Source organism: Motacilla alba, chromosome 2, assembly GCF_015832195.1.
Source record: "Motacilla alba alba isolate MOTALB_02 chromosome 2, Motacilla_alba_V1.0_pri, whole genome shotgun sequence".
Classification (NCBI taxonomy): domain Eukaryota; kingdom Metazoa; phylum Chordata; class Aves; order Passeriformes; family Motacillidae; genus Motacilla; species Motacilla alba.
In genome coordinates, this window is record NC_052017.1 from 127,175,953 (window position 1) to 127,189,980 (window position 14,028).

General features: G+C 39.3%; 1 protein-coding gene across 9 annotated transcripts in view; it reads right to left on the reverse strand.

Annotated features, from left to right (window-relative positions):
• The window catches only part of RUNX1T1 (RUNX1 partner transcriptional co-repressor 1), a 115,938-nt gene that overhangs the window by 2,961 nt on the left and 98,949 nt on the right, over nucleotides 1-14,028 (reverse strand). For all 9 annotated transcript variants that reach the window (XM_038162446.1, XM_038162482.1, XM_038162517.1 and 6 more), the window contains 2 exons: nucleotides 10,037-10,227; nucleotides 1-1,144 (listed from right to left, as the gene is read on the reverse strand). The exon at nucleotides 1-1,144 is cut by the window's left edge and continues 2,961 nt beyond it. In XM_038162446.1, the coding sequence (XP_038018374.1) occupies nucleotides 869-1,144; nucleotides 10,037-10,227 (467 nt within the window). In that variant the 3' untranslated portion in view covers nucleotides 1-868. The remainder of the gene's footprint in view (nucleotides 1,145-10,036; nucleotides 10,228-14,028) is intronic.

Sequence of the window (14,028 nt, forward strand, 5' to 3'; positions counted from 1 at the left end):
TCATACTCTGTGGAACCTTGCAAAAAAAGTGAAGAAATGTTGAAAGGTTTAGTTGGAGCAGCTGGCTGATGTCAAAGCTGCCAGGATGCTAATTAACTGCAGGCTGTGTCCCTTATTTCTGTATTTAAAAGGAAAAAAGAAAAAAAAAAAAAGCCTTTTGTATTATGGCATTTTTTTTGTCTTTGCTGCTGTAGTCCTACATCCCACTGCAAATCATCTTTCATTTTTCATTCTGTTGACCTGGGTATTATTTTATTTCTTTTAGAAACAGGAAAAAAAAAATGAACATCTGTGTCTCCTTCCAATCTGCTGCACATCTGCGCGTTTTGATGCGGGTCTTCAAAGTTCAGTCAGTAACCCACGGACGCCATTCATCTTCTTGTTAAAATGTCTACTGCTGTATCCAATGCTCATGCCCTTGAGGGTTATTTTTTTCTCTCTCTCTTTTTTTTTTTAAATTTCCATTATTGTTATAAAGAACATTGTGACTTTAATATTAGCATTTTGCTTTCAACAGCAATTAGCAATCTCTTGGTTTGCTGTTTGGTAAAGCATCTGTTAATGAGGTCATCTAGTTTAAAATCCCAGCTACTGGAAAATAACAGGGAGGAGGTCAAATCTATCATTTTGTGTATATTCTCTGCTCTCTTTTCAGTTTTCTAAAGAAAAGATATCTTTGTTATCCACAATAAGTCATTATGACCCGTTACTGGCCTTCTGTATTTTCTACCACCCCAAGATACAGTAAGTTCTTTCTTTATTGAAGTATTGAAATATGACAGTTCAGTTAAAATCTTTGCGCATCTGAGGATGAGGAATTGGTTTCATTTTCTGTTGTGTTTTTGTTTTCGGAGTTTGGAGTTCGGTTTTAGCGAGGAGTCGCGTCTATGGTGGAAGGGGTTCCCGGGGTGGTGGACCTTGGAGTAGCTGCTGGTGGAGTGTCGATGGGGCTCCCGGCCCCGCTGCTGGGTGTCACGGAGGAGCTCACTGCTGGTGTCTCTCCTTGCTGCTGGGCTTGGAGGGTCTGTCCACAGATGTGATGGTGCTTCTCCCAGTCCTTGTGCTGGCAAAATGAGCCACAGTATCGTGCTGTGTTGCAACCACTGCAGGTTTCACTAGCTTTCCGGCCACAGTTCCAGCAACTCTAGAAGCAAAAGAGGAGGGAGATGGGAAAAATTAGCTACTGTCCAAAATTTTACGGTAAAAACAGCTGGCAGGGAACTGCTGGTCAGTCCTCTGCCTAAGGACAGCTGAGGCATCAGTAGGAGCTGCCTTGGGTATCTGAACCTGTTCCACAGGAGCTCCAGTCACCTGGAGGACTCTGTCTCGAAAGCTGGGCAAGAACAGAAGCAGCTCTTTGCTAGTACTAATAATGTAAAAACTCCAATTATGTCCCACACATCCAGCAACCAGCAGCATGCTGACTAACAGAAAAATTCAGTAAGACTTCTGCTAGCTCCCCTTACAAATTTATTAAAACAAATTATCAAACACGCACACACAAAAAATGCTTCTCCAGAAGTGGAGAGGAACTAATGCAAAACAAAACTTGCTGACTTAGGAAAACTTGCTACCCTAGGAAAACCTAATTTTTAATCATCTGAGTAATACCATTTGACTCAGTGGCACTTCTGGCAGTGAACAGTTAACCTAAAGTCTAACTCTTTGGCAGGATGGGGAAGCCACTGCAGAATATGTGTGCTATTCACTTTAACACACTCTATAGCTCTGCCAGCTGGATGCTGGAACACAGCCAATCCTTAAGTGATATTCCTCAACTACTTTTAAAAGATATCCCAATTCCAGAATGAAACAAAGACCTAAATCCAAAACAGTATTTTACGGAAATTAGACTTTTAATCAGTATCAAGTGGCTTTAGAAAATATTCCTGCGTTAGTTCCATGTTCCCTCTTTTTGCTGGTTTTCATGGTTTTGGAGGGTTGGTTGCTCGGTTTTTTGGGTTTTTTTTGCATAGGCATATGCTGGCAAATGTGGCAAGAGTGACTGTCCTGTACCCAGTTGTTCTTTGAGATTGAAAACAAAGGTACATGGCATTCTCAATTCATACTGATTAAACACACAGACTAAACCAGGTAATTACAGATACATGTGTTCGGGACTTTTTTTTTTTTTAATTCATAAAATTGTTCCCATCTTTAAAAACAGTTTTTAAAAAAAGGTGGAATTACCAACACACAGAAACAGATGTTTCTGGTAGTTAAATGTCAGGAATTCAGACTCCTTGTCTGAACCAGGCATCACCTGGTTTTGATTCAGTAGTCATTGTTTCAGGTTCATTTGCTCACACTCTGTCCAGTGCCAGAGAGGTAAATCCACCTTTGGAAATGAATATCTATACTATTTGCAAACATCTTTTCTTTAAACAACCTTTTATCTCCACAATGAAAAATAACTGTCAGTAATTTAGACCACTGTACATGGACATGTACACACATTGATATATTTATGTATACATCCAAATGACCCGACATTTTTGCATTAGCATTTCATCCTGCTTACAGAAAGATAACTAAATATGATGTACCTGGATTCTCCTTCTTTTGCTATACTAATATTTCCTTATTATAATATTTATTAACTTTGATATTAATATTTTATATTTTGTATTTTATGTCTCTATATCTTATTTATTTTATATTCTTTAGTATATATCTATTTCTATATTAGAATATTTCTTTATTTCTGTCATACTAATGAAAGTTTCATTTTGACAGCTTCACGTTTGCTTGTATTGTGATCAGTAAACATGGTGTAATTCTGCTCCAGTTCTATTTGCACAGTTTCCATGTTGCCATGACTGCTGACCTCCCAGCTATCTGCTTCCATGCCATGGGTTTGGTCTATATTTCCTTTTATTTCCTTATCTGAAAACAAATGCACGTGTACAAACATCCCCATGTAGACTTTTCCGAAAAGAACGCCTTCCTCCCACATGGAATAATGCTGAAGCCAGCCAGCAAATACCCAGGTGCAGGAATTCCTGCCTTGTGCAGATCTGTTTGCAGCATTGAAGTTCATGCTTTATTTGCATGGGAATTACTATGAGGATGTCAAACTTATTCAAGTACCTGTTTAGTTAATATAGGCCAGAAAAACCTTCACTTTGCTTCCCTTTTTGAGGAGCACATAGAGATCTGACTCCAGATGTGACCAGAGCCACCACAGAGTATTTCAGTATCTTACCACATGATCTGTATTGATGTCAGGAAACAGTAGTTTAATTCTAACAGTATTGGTTCAACTTTTTTATTAAAACAGATATCAGTTAACTATCAGACTATCATGTTCAGAACAAGAAAAGTGATACATAGGTGCAAGATTTTAATGAAGTGGTGAAGTACTAAGCTGGCTCCTTACATGATTACTTAATGTGTCCTACATTGTTTGGTATGCGATTTTGTTCATTGGACATATTATTTCTAATTTAACAGGTCATTACAGCTTTAGTGTAATTGTGGGAATAAAACCACAAAAAATACAATAATTTCAAAATAAATTTGACATCTCACAATTATGCAGCAACTTACTGCATTTAAAAATTACTACAGTGCAAATTAACATAAACAAACACACATCACAGGGAGCTTGTACTGAGACAGCAGCTGGATTTGGTGTGCAGAACTCCCTGACCCATACAGCCCTCACCATTGTGACCATTCGTTGCTCCTTCTCATGTGCAAGTAGTGAAAAAGAGCAGCAAAGATCAGGCTCGGGCACCACAAGCTTTGGAAACAAATGCTTTCTGTTCACAGCGCTGGCTGATAGCCCCAAATTCTACCAAAGAAAAGCCAGGCTGGAGATGCCAGCTAATAGCCTGGGCTGTGCTTTGTACACCCCTGCTGCTCGTGTCTTTCCAGCAGATCCAGCTATCAGAGACAAAGCTTGACCTCACTTTGGGATTGAACACACTCAGGACATCTTCCTTCCCGGGATGCTCTAGCAGGTACCAGCAAAGTGCAGCACCCTCGCTGAGGTGTGTACACAGCATCTTGGACAACAGATGGCCACAGTGTCATGTTGGTGACGAGATGGCAATCTTCATACAAGGGCATATGGCCACAACTACTGACTGCCTTACACCGGATTTAAGACTATCTCCTGTCACTGGCAAGATCCAGCTGGGAAGCCTATCAAGGTTGAGATGATTAACTTCAAATAGAGAAAATCAAGCAAGACAAAAAAGACTTTGAAAGAACATGAAGAAAGGCAGCCAGATTAATCAGAAGTCAGACAAACATAAGCCATGAGAAAAGACTGAACTCAGACTCTTAAATATGAGATGGTAGCCTAAAAGGGGCAGTAGCACCCAAACATAACTGCAGTGAATGCCTACATCCATCTCTACATGGATTAACAGAAGTAACAGGATCAAAATTTTGTTAAGAACAGGAGCAAAATGCCTAGAGATGTTGGAGAATCCCCACCATTAAAGCACAGGAAAAGCAGGGGGAATGGTGCAGCTAGAGTTGATCATGGATTGGAAAAGGGAAAAGCCTATCTCTCAAAGCCTCTGCTAGTCTATATATTCTGTCTTTACGTAGTGACCTACTACACTGCACTTCCAGCTCATGCTCTATAGAGTTCCACACATACCTAAAACTATGAGAAAGACTGGATTGCAGTTTAACTCTGTTGATTTGCCTGTGAAACAGTGAGGTTATACAAAAAGCTAGATTCTCAGACTACGTAATTCAATTTAACTTCACTACCTTGAAAATGGATTAATTCAATGAAATTGAGCTAAATTACACCAGATGGGAATCTCACTCCGAATTTATGCCACTGATCATATTTCATCCTCCTCTTTCAACTGACAAGGAACATCAGTCTTAGGTCAGAACCTTATCTTAGGTCAAACTCTCAATTCTCATGCACTTAAGCTTCCATTTTCAAACCCTCCTGTTTGCCCTCATCAAAATTCTTAAAAACAAAAGGTCTCCACTTCTGTGTTCTCCAGTACCAAAACATACACTTGCCAGTAATTTTGCCCATCCTGTTGCTTTCATCCCTGAAATACTCAACCAGAATTGAGTTTTTGCTTTCCTCTGACACTCCAACTGAGACTTAGTATAGAGCTTGCTTTAATAAATAAAAAAATCCCCTTTGTTCTGTCATCTTTGAGAAATTCTGGATTTCCCCAGTTTATCATGAAAGAAGCGTGGCTAGTATGAAGAACCCAGATTTTTCCTAGTTCTGCAATGCCCATGACATTCAAAACTCTACCACTGCTAACCACAAGAAAAGGAACATCTAGAAAGCACTGAAACCACAGGGGCGTAAATGAGAACTGTATGAGCTGCTGAATAGCGGTGTAAAAACCCAGCAAAGTTGTTTATGAGAATTTTATACAAGAGTCATTAGAAAGGGAAATACATTGGTACTTTGGAAATTCCCACACTGTGTCAAAATGACATTCAAACTTTTAGATGTTTCTAGTAAAGTTACACCTATCACGGAACACTTCAGGCTTGCCCAAGCCACTGTTTATTGAGTGAAACACATGAACTTTCATACAAGTCAGTGAGAGTAGCTAAATCCTGCAAACTGATGTGTGGAGCAGCCCACAGATGAGCTGTGCAAGCTGGCGAGCCAGGCTTAGCTTAGCAGTCTGGGGCACTGCCAATGCTCACATCACATCTGGACTGATCCTATGCAGAACACATGGCTCTGGTGCCTCTGTACTACCCACCACTACAGGGGATGATGTGCTGCTTTCCAAGAGATGCTCTGCCAAAAAATTAAACATTAGCTGACATAGGTATTAAACTTAATACGAGCCTGAAAACTAGGCTTGCCTGAACCACACCATCTGATATTCAGAGTCAGGTTTGCTGGTATGGTCCTGGTCTCAATGGATTGGTCAGCAGAGATTGAACCCAGCTGTCTTTAAAATGTCAGGTGTGATATTCACATACAACATGAACCACTGCAGTATAAACAAGCCCTAACATTACACATCTCCTAAAAGCAGTGTTGGACCAGTTACATACTTGTTTTATCTGAGCAGATGTCAGCATCTGCTTTAAGTAGAGAGAACTGAAACATTTGTGTTCCTTCCCTGTCCCCAGCCCCCAACCTACTCAAAACAGAGGGATAACACTGAGTGTCAGATTTTTCAGTGGCATTTTATACCAAACCAGAAAGACAGATGTTTTGATGATCCCACCCCCCTTACAATCTGGGCAGTCAGCCTCTTTGCTAAACTGTTCACCCTCACTATTAAAATTGATTTGCAAAGCAGCACATTGCAGCCAAAGCAAGCACAGCAGTCATTACAGAGTAGGCTGCTCACACATGTTTCTATACTTAGCCAAGCCAACTACTGATGAATGGGTCATTTTTTGTCAAGCAACTGTAAGGAACTGGTAAAGAAATAATTTGTGGCTCAGAACAGCCATGCTGACAGGTAGGCTTTGTCCTGGTCCTTTTGCCTTCTAGCAGCAGTCTGCTCAGTCAGCTGGTCCTCAACCAATTTCAACAACAGAAAAGCATGAACATTAGCTGGTCAGTTGCAAGACCTTATGTTAAGAAACTAAGAAGATGTTTAGAAAGTAAATGCATGGACACTGAAGCAGTGGGAGTGCTAGTTAAACCATGCTGAGCAACTCTAAGATAAGTAAAGAACAATAGTTCAACAAAGGAGTTCAAGTCAGAGTCAGAAATTCTACCTATGCTATGTAATGTGGTCATTCTCAAAATCTAGCAGACTACTTCTTAAAAGTCAAGATGCTTCTGAATATTACACCTCCCCTATTAGTCTTCTTACTGTCTTGTGCTCCCTTAATTTTGGAATTTTGGTCTCGTCATTTTAATATGCTCAACTTTGCTTTTTTACTAGAATGCAATCTTGTACTTAGAGATCCTACTTTTTCTGGGTTAAAGACAAAGCAAAACAGAATACCGAAAAAACCAAGCAAAACTAGGAAAAAAACCCAACCCAACCCAGAACTCAGCAACACCAACAAAAAATATCAAAACTCCGATCTACTCTTTGTGAATTTTCTGAAAGGTCTTGGATTAGGAGGCTGTGTTATAATAATCACAAAAATCCTGAGTCTTGGTACTAGTTGAGAACTGCAGCAGACTGCAATAAAAATCATACCACAAAATTCTCACATCAGAACAGCTTCAAGAAGCCTCAGCTAGGTCCAGGCTGCATTTTACTGAATAACAAATCAAGGGAAAAACCTTGCCAATAGACAGGGAGTGGCCGTAATAGTCGAAAATTGTATCTGATACATTACAAATCTGGCATCACATTCTCATCTCCATTCATAGTTACAACAGCCAAAAGAAATAATGACACCCACGAGAGAAATATAGTCTTTCAGGAACTGCATGGAGGTTATATAGCAGACTATAGTGAGCTTTCTTGCACGCCTCGGAGCAATGTCCCAGCAAGGATAAGGAATGAGGAGAGGTGCTCAGGATTCCCCCTGGACCTGCAAGAGGCTGCACTGGAACAGTCTCAGGTTTGAAACTGGAAATATTCTAGCGCTAGAAATTTTACTCCAGTGTCTTAAGTGCACAGGAATATGTGCTGCTGTAAGTGTTCTGCTGAAAGCTGTAAACAGAGAATTTATGTAGACTTAAAACCTAGACAAATGAGGAGCAATGTCCACAGAGAGATCCAAGAGATAATTAATACCAAAACAAGTGTGAAGTTTTATTCCTCAAACCTGAAAAACACAGTCTCATCTCTGAAGAAACACTTTTCAAACACCGGCAAACTGATCTCCTGTCCCCAAAGATGAAGGAAAGGTCCAGTCCGTTCTTACAGAATTCACCCTCAAAGGAATCCAAACCAGCCTGAGTTAACAGGTAACTGTGAGAAGCATTGCCCTGTTTGCAGTTTGTCATAATTAGAAACTGAAGAGGAGCTTCTTATAAATCTAACTCAAATAAGCATTGCCATCATCTCCCTTCACAGTTAATCAATCACCTGTAAATACAAACTGTCAAACTTGATTTCTCTCTGATGGCTTACTAAAACTTGTGGCTCAAAACAGCCACCCTGATGACCACCGGGGTGAAAGTTGCAGGATCAGGACATTAGACCTCATTTCTAGGTCCAGGAGGCTTGTAACCTCCCTGAGGACACACAGCCCTGAGAACATCTATAACCTTAACAGCCACGTTTCATTAGAATGCAATTAAAAGAATTGTTTGCCCAAAGTCCTGTTCCCAAGAAGTGAAAAACCTTATAATCAGTTCTGCTGCAGAAGAAGTAAAGATGTTGTTACATGGCTTTTTCCAGAGTTTAACTGCTCAGAAGTTATTCACAGCACACAAACTCTCTACACATTCCTTTGGATACACATTTGCTTGTGGAAAAATGGGCTGTATGTACTGGCACGTAAGTACTTCCTCTGTCCTGCTCACACCATATCAGTTCACTAAATAGATTTAATTTGCTGTTTCCTCCAAAGGTATTTACCTTTGTAGTTTTGGTTTTAACAATAGGAGTCTCTTGTATATACACACATACAAAATGAAAGCTCTTTAATGATACTATGTCAGAAAAATGCCCTTTCTAGGAACAGTGCAGGAAAATGTCCTTGAGTATCTTAGATGCAACAGTCCAATAAATTGAATTTATGTCTCATTTAATCTACAATGGAACAGCTAGTACTTAAAGGGTACATATACTTCCCCTAGTCCCTTTCTTCCTGAGAAACTTTCAGATGCTGAAAATCAATTCCTTTTGTCTCCTTGTTATTCATCTGCTACACATTAAGGAGAAACTCTGAGCATTCAGTGATCCCACAATGGTCTTTCATCTCCAGAGAAGCCTGGTATGAATTAAAAACTTACACTCCTTCAAATTACAGATGCATACTGCAGCATGCCACTGACTTATGTGCTGGTGATTTCTGCCAGTGTTCTCAGCCTGCTGAAGGTAGCTCATCTGCATCTCTCAACTTAAGTGACTCTTCTACAACACTGCCCACCCAGACCATCCATGCAAAGTGTTTAGAAATGAGCATACACAAAAGTAGGTCCCCATGTAGCAGGGACTGTCACCTACTCTTTTCCCCAACTCACTGATGTTTAGAAGTTATTTTAAAAAGTATGCTACAGTCAAGATGTTAATATACAAACAATAAATACTTCAGGAAGGTAATGCTCTTTCATTTCAGTGGTCTTGAGAAATGGAGATAATATACAAATTACTTCTAACTGACAAAATTTCCTTGTCATGTCTGTTTTTAAGGGCAGTTTTAACTTGTGACTCTTTTTTTTAACAAGCATAAAATTTAATTGCTATCTAGACTGACACAGCACTGGTCAAACACACACTGCTCTTTCACTCCCAGCTTCCACATAGTCATGGTGTCAGATGTCCTGTATCATAACAATTCAAGGTTTCCGCTCTCAGGTCTGAAAGTACATCAAGGCTTAACATACTTATTCTTGTTTTACTCTTTGATCTCTCAGTCTATTTTTTCTTCTACCAAATGCTCTTTGCCCATTCCTCAACTCTGAAATAGTCCCTGCAGCCAAAGCAATACATTCAAAATAAGGAAACACTTGCAAATTTACATTCACATTCTGTCCTACAGGAACCATCATCTTTTGCTAATCGCTTCTAGATCCAACACTTTTCCCAGACAAGTTTTTAGCCACCTTGCTCTACAATCTCTATCATGAATAATTCTTTGTTTAAATTAGATTTCAGTGTCAAATGTTTTCCACGGAGCATCTTTTTATCTATTCAGTATGGTAGTTTGAAGAGCTTTAAAATGAAGCTACTGAAAAGTCAAAATAGAACATTATATGTAACCCTGAGCAGCAGTTAAAAGGCGAGAACAGAGCTGAAGTTCACTAGCTATTTTGGGCTCAGATTACAACATAGCCAAGAGAATTTGGAACTTGGGGTATACCTGAAATATACATCCAGAACAGCTGTGCAAAGAGTTAACAGCAGGCTCTGATGCCCTGTGTCACACAGATTAAAGCCAGCTCAGACATGGCTTTCAGGCAGAGGCTGCTCCTGCCCAGCAAGGCCCTTACCTCACTTGAATCCTCCTGCTGGTTGATGACAGCCAGGGCGTCCTCTGCCGCCTGGCGCTTGGCTTCGGCAACAGTGCGCTCCATCTTGGCCCTCTCCGAAGTGATCATGTCGTGAGCCTTCCGCTCGGCCTCCGACACTGCCTTCTGCAGCTCGGCCATCGCCTGGCGCTTCACTTCATTGACAGCTTCCTCTGCAAAGCAGGGAGAAACCCGCGTCACACAGCACATCTGGACATGAAACCCATGTCAGCACAGCACATCTGGACACGCCTTCCTGGGACTGACGTGGGAAATGCACCCCTGTAGTTATCATTACGTTGAAATTACTTTCTATTATAACCACAGTCTTCATTCTGAGTAGGACACAGAGGAACCTGGTTCCTCAAGCATCCTCAAGAAGCACTGAGGTGCTTCTCTTCTTCCCTATCATCGAAGTCTCTACACTAGTAATGGTTCTTGCTATTTTGATTCTCAGTCAGGACTTCTTTAGGTACAATAATTTCAGATCCCTGGTCCATTTTATTTGCAATCTTTTTGAACATTGAAAAATCAGTTTTGCAGCACAGAAGATATACGCATATACTTGACAATTATTATTGAAGAGATACTACAGACTTTTTAAAAAATGTATTTTTAAGCTTGGGGAAATTAAGACAGAATTTATGGTCTTTAAAAACTTTTTTCCCCATATGTTAAAAGATAAATACATGAAGTTTAAAAAACCCCGAGTTTACTTAAAAATTTTAAATCACTGATCTAGTATCTTTTCTTGGACATACTGTTTTATGAGAAAAAAAAATTGTTTGTTAACATTCATTTGACCTCCTGATCTGTCCTTCAAATCCATGTTTATACTTGAAGCCTTGACTTCCTAACTCTTCTGAGCTCTTGAGCACACCCTGCCCAGCAAGACTTTGGAGCACAATTAACACTGAGCAGGGGCACCCTGCTTCATTAAACTCAAACCTTCATGCTTCTTGTAAAACAACTATGGTAGTCTGAGTCCTTTCTTTGGTACATACTAGTGTCATATCTTTTATTCCAGAAAACATGGATCGTCTCAAATTAGTTATTTGGCTTTTGATGCAGGAAGAGTGCAAAGATTTTACTAATGAACAGTCTTTTAATTGACAACTAAAACAAGTAATTTCTTTTTTTTTTAATTAACTGCTCTAATTAACAAGGAAACCATCCTCCCCCTGAATTAGTTTATCTAATTTTCATCTTTATTCAAAGCAAAATGACAATGATTAATTGAAAATTTAATAAGCAGTAATTATTAACTTGGCAAACCTAGTACCAATTAACACTCTATTAAAACTAATTATGACATGTTTCATTCAAGTGTTTGCACTTAATTGTTTCATGCACTTAAAACCCACCTTAATTAAATGTTCTGTTTAATTAAAGCCACAGATTTCTATTAAAAATATTTTACTGTAGATTAAAATCTAAGTATTAGAAACGGTGTTATATGTTTGAGTTTTAGTCCATGTATTTAGCCCATGTACTTGTGTGCATGGACATGCAGACATAACTCTGATGTGCAGATACTCAGTCACTCTCCTGAGTTACATCTGATAGCTCTACACATGTTATTTAAAAGATAATGTCTACGTGAAGTCTCCATTTTCAGTTATTAAGCAAATTACAATAAAGTCTTAACTTTAAGCCTTGTACTGACTAAAACTGAACTGAAATGCAAGAAGAGCTCTCTTGAGGAGTATGTGTGCATGTTACATGTGTGCATATCTGCAAGAGATGTTTCAATTGAAGTTTTCAAGGGGGTGGGGAGGGATTTAGAGATAAAACTTATGCCTTTATTTTTATGAGGCTGAAAAATATGCCCTTATATTACCCTACCATAAATGTTGTTTAGGGAAAGCCTCAGGAGAGGCAAAAATCATACCCTTCAACCATACAGCCAAGGCTTAATTTCCTTTGAATATTCAAGGTGAATTAAAATTCTATCTAAGTGGCAATACAGGACAATAATTTTTGCTTACGATCAAAGCTACAGCTAGTCTAATTGTATATGCAAATCAGGCAATTTATATTTAAATTATGCATTCCTATTCTAGTCCCACAGGCACACGGAGATCAGCAAAGGGAATTGGTAGGACATTTGCAAGGTGCTTGAATATTTATTACCAACTGTAACCATTCACTGATCATGAGAAAAGAAATATACACAGGCAAACATACAGATGCAATTTTATTACCATTTTCAGAAAAATGAGGCAACTTAAATACAGGCGTTTCATGCCTATGAACTGCAGTTACTGACAAAGTGGATTTCTTTAAGATCTTTGTTCTTGCTGATATTTGCTACTAGTAAAAATGATCCTTGAATGATAGGATTCACTTTTGTTACATCATATAAATTTAGTTTTACAGTTAGGTGTTTGCAGAGGTTAGAAATGCCAGTTTCTTACAATAAACAGAAGCAAAATGCGCCAACATTTTTACATGGACTTCTAATGGTAGTTTTTCATCCCAGATAATCTACTTCTTTTCAGTCCAAATATAGAAATTGAAAATTATATCTTCTATATTGCGTAAGTTTTTTGCAACACTTCTTGCATGCTCTTGCATGAAGATGCCTGAAAGTGCTTAGGCCATTTGGCTGATTGATACTTTTTGACTGGCTTAAACTGTGGATTGGATTTTAATATTTCCATTAAATTTGATGACAGAATTTGTATTGTGCTATACTAAGTGTGAAAATAAATTATTTAAAATATGTCAGATCACAATGCACTATCATTATTTCAATATATTACAAACTGACGAACATGTAAATAACCAGGCAAAATTTTGTATCATTGATCTTCTTCACAGCATCTCAAACTAAATACTACTGATATTTTATAGGCATGGAATATTTATAGGCATAGATATTTGATAGGCAAGCTTCATATTTTAAGATATGTTTGTGATATGGGTGATGGTGAAGGAGATTTTTATTTTCCTTGAAAATGCTGAGCTATGAAGACCAAGAAACACCAACACCCTTCCTTTCCCTGTGCCTCCAGAGAAAGGAAGAGTGATTAGATTCCAGTATCAGATAGAAATCTGCAAGTTTTTAAAGCCAAGTACGTAAGATGCATGTACATGCATCCTCTGCCTTCCCAGCAATGCTAAGCATTCTCGGCACAAATTCACTGTCATTTTAGGAATGCGACTGAAGTCTTCCTTCCCTTTGAGCAGTATTAACACACAAGAGAAGCTCCAGGAAGCAAAACAGCTTGTGTGGAATAGGCATTACTCAGCATGGTCTTAAGTCCTTGGAGCAGACTTAAGAGAGGTACTTATCTTTCACCCAAAATGATGATTCACCAGCCAGCTCCTGGTCACCTCCCTCACCTCACTGACACATTTGTCCACATGATGAGAAAAGAAAGGTGGTGGGCAGATGTGCAGTCCTGTGCCACCACAACATTTTGGATCATCTCACTCTCAGGCTGACCCTGGCAAGGATGGCCATTGGCAGTTGGTGACAAAAAGTTACCGCAGCATTATATCCCAAAATGCATCATCTGTCTCAGGACTACCTCTGTACAATGTGCAGGACCCTTATTGCCTTTGTAGAGACAGAGGATGGTCATTTCATTCCTCTTCTGTAACTCCAGAGCTTTCAGCTGGACTGCCATGGGCATTGGACCTGGCTAAGTGACAGGGATGGCAGGAATACAGTTTCTGCATGACACAGAAGAAGCTATTGCAGCAGCCCACAATGGGCCTGTGACCCTCTCTGTATTTAATAAAGGGAAGTTTGTACTCCCAGAGAGCAAGTCATCCAACCTGGGATCTGACTGATCCTCGTTACCTGCTTCCCTCCGTCTTGACTACTGAGGAACACCAAGAACTTGTCTTGGACACTCCATCCATAAGTGTCCATAATTCAGTGAGGTGAATCAGGGCATTGATGACCGCTTTCTACTGGTGTATGAAACTGAAGTGGGCTTACACGGTTTTAACTCATGACATAC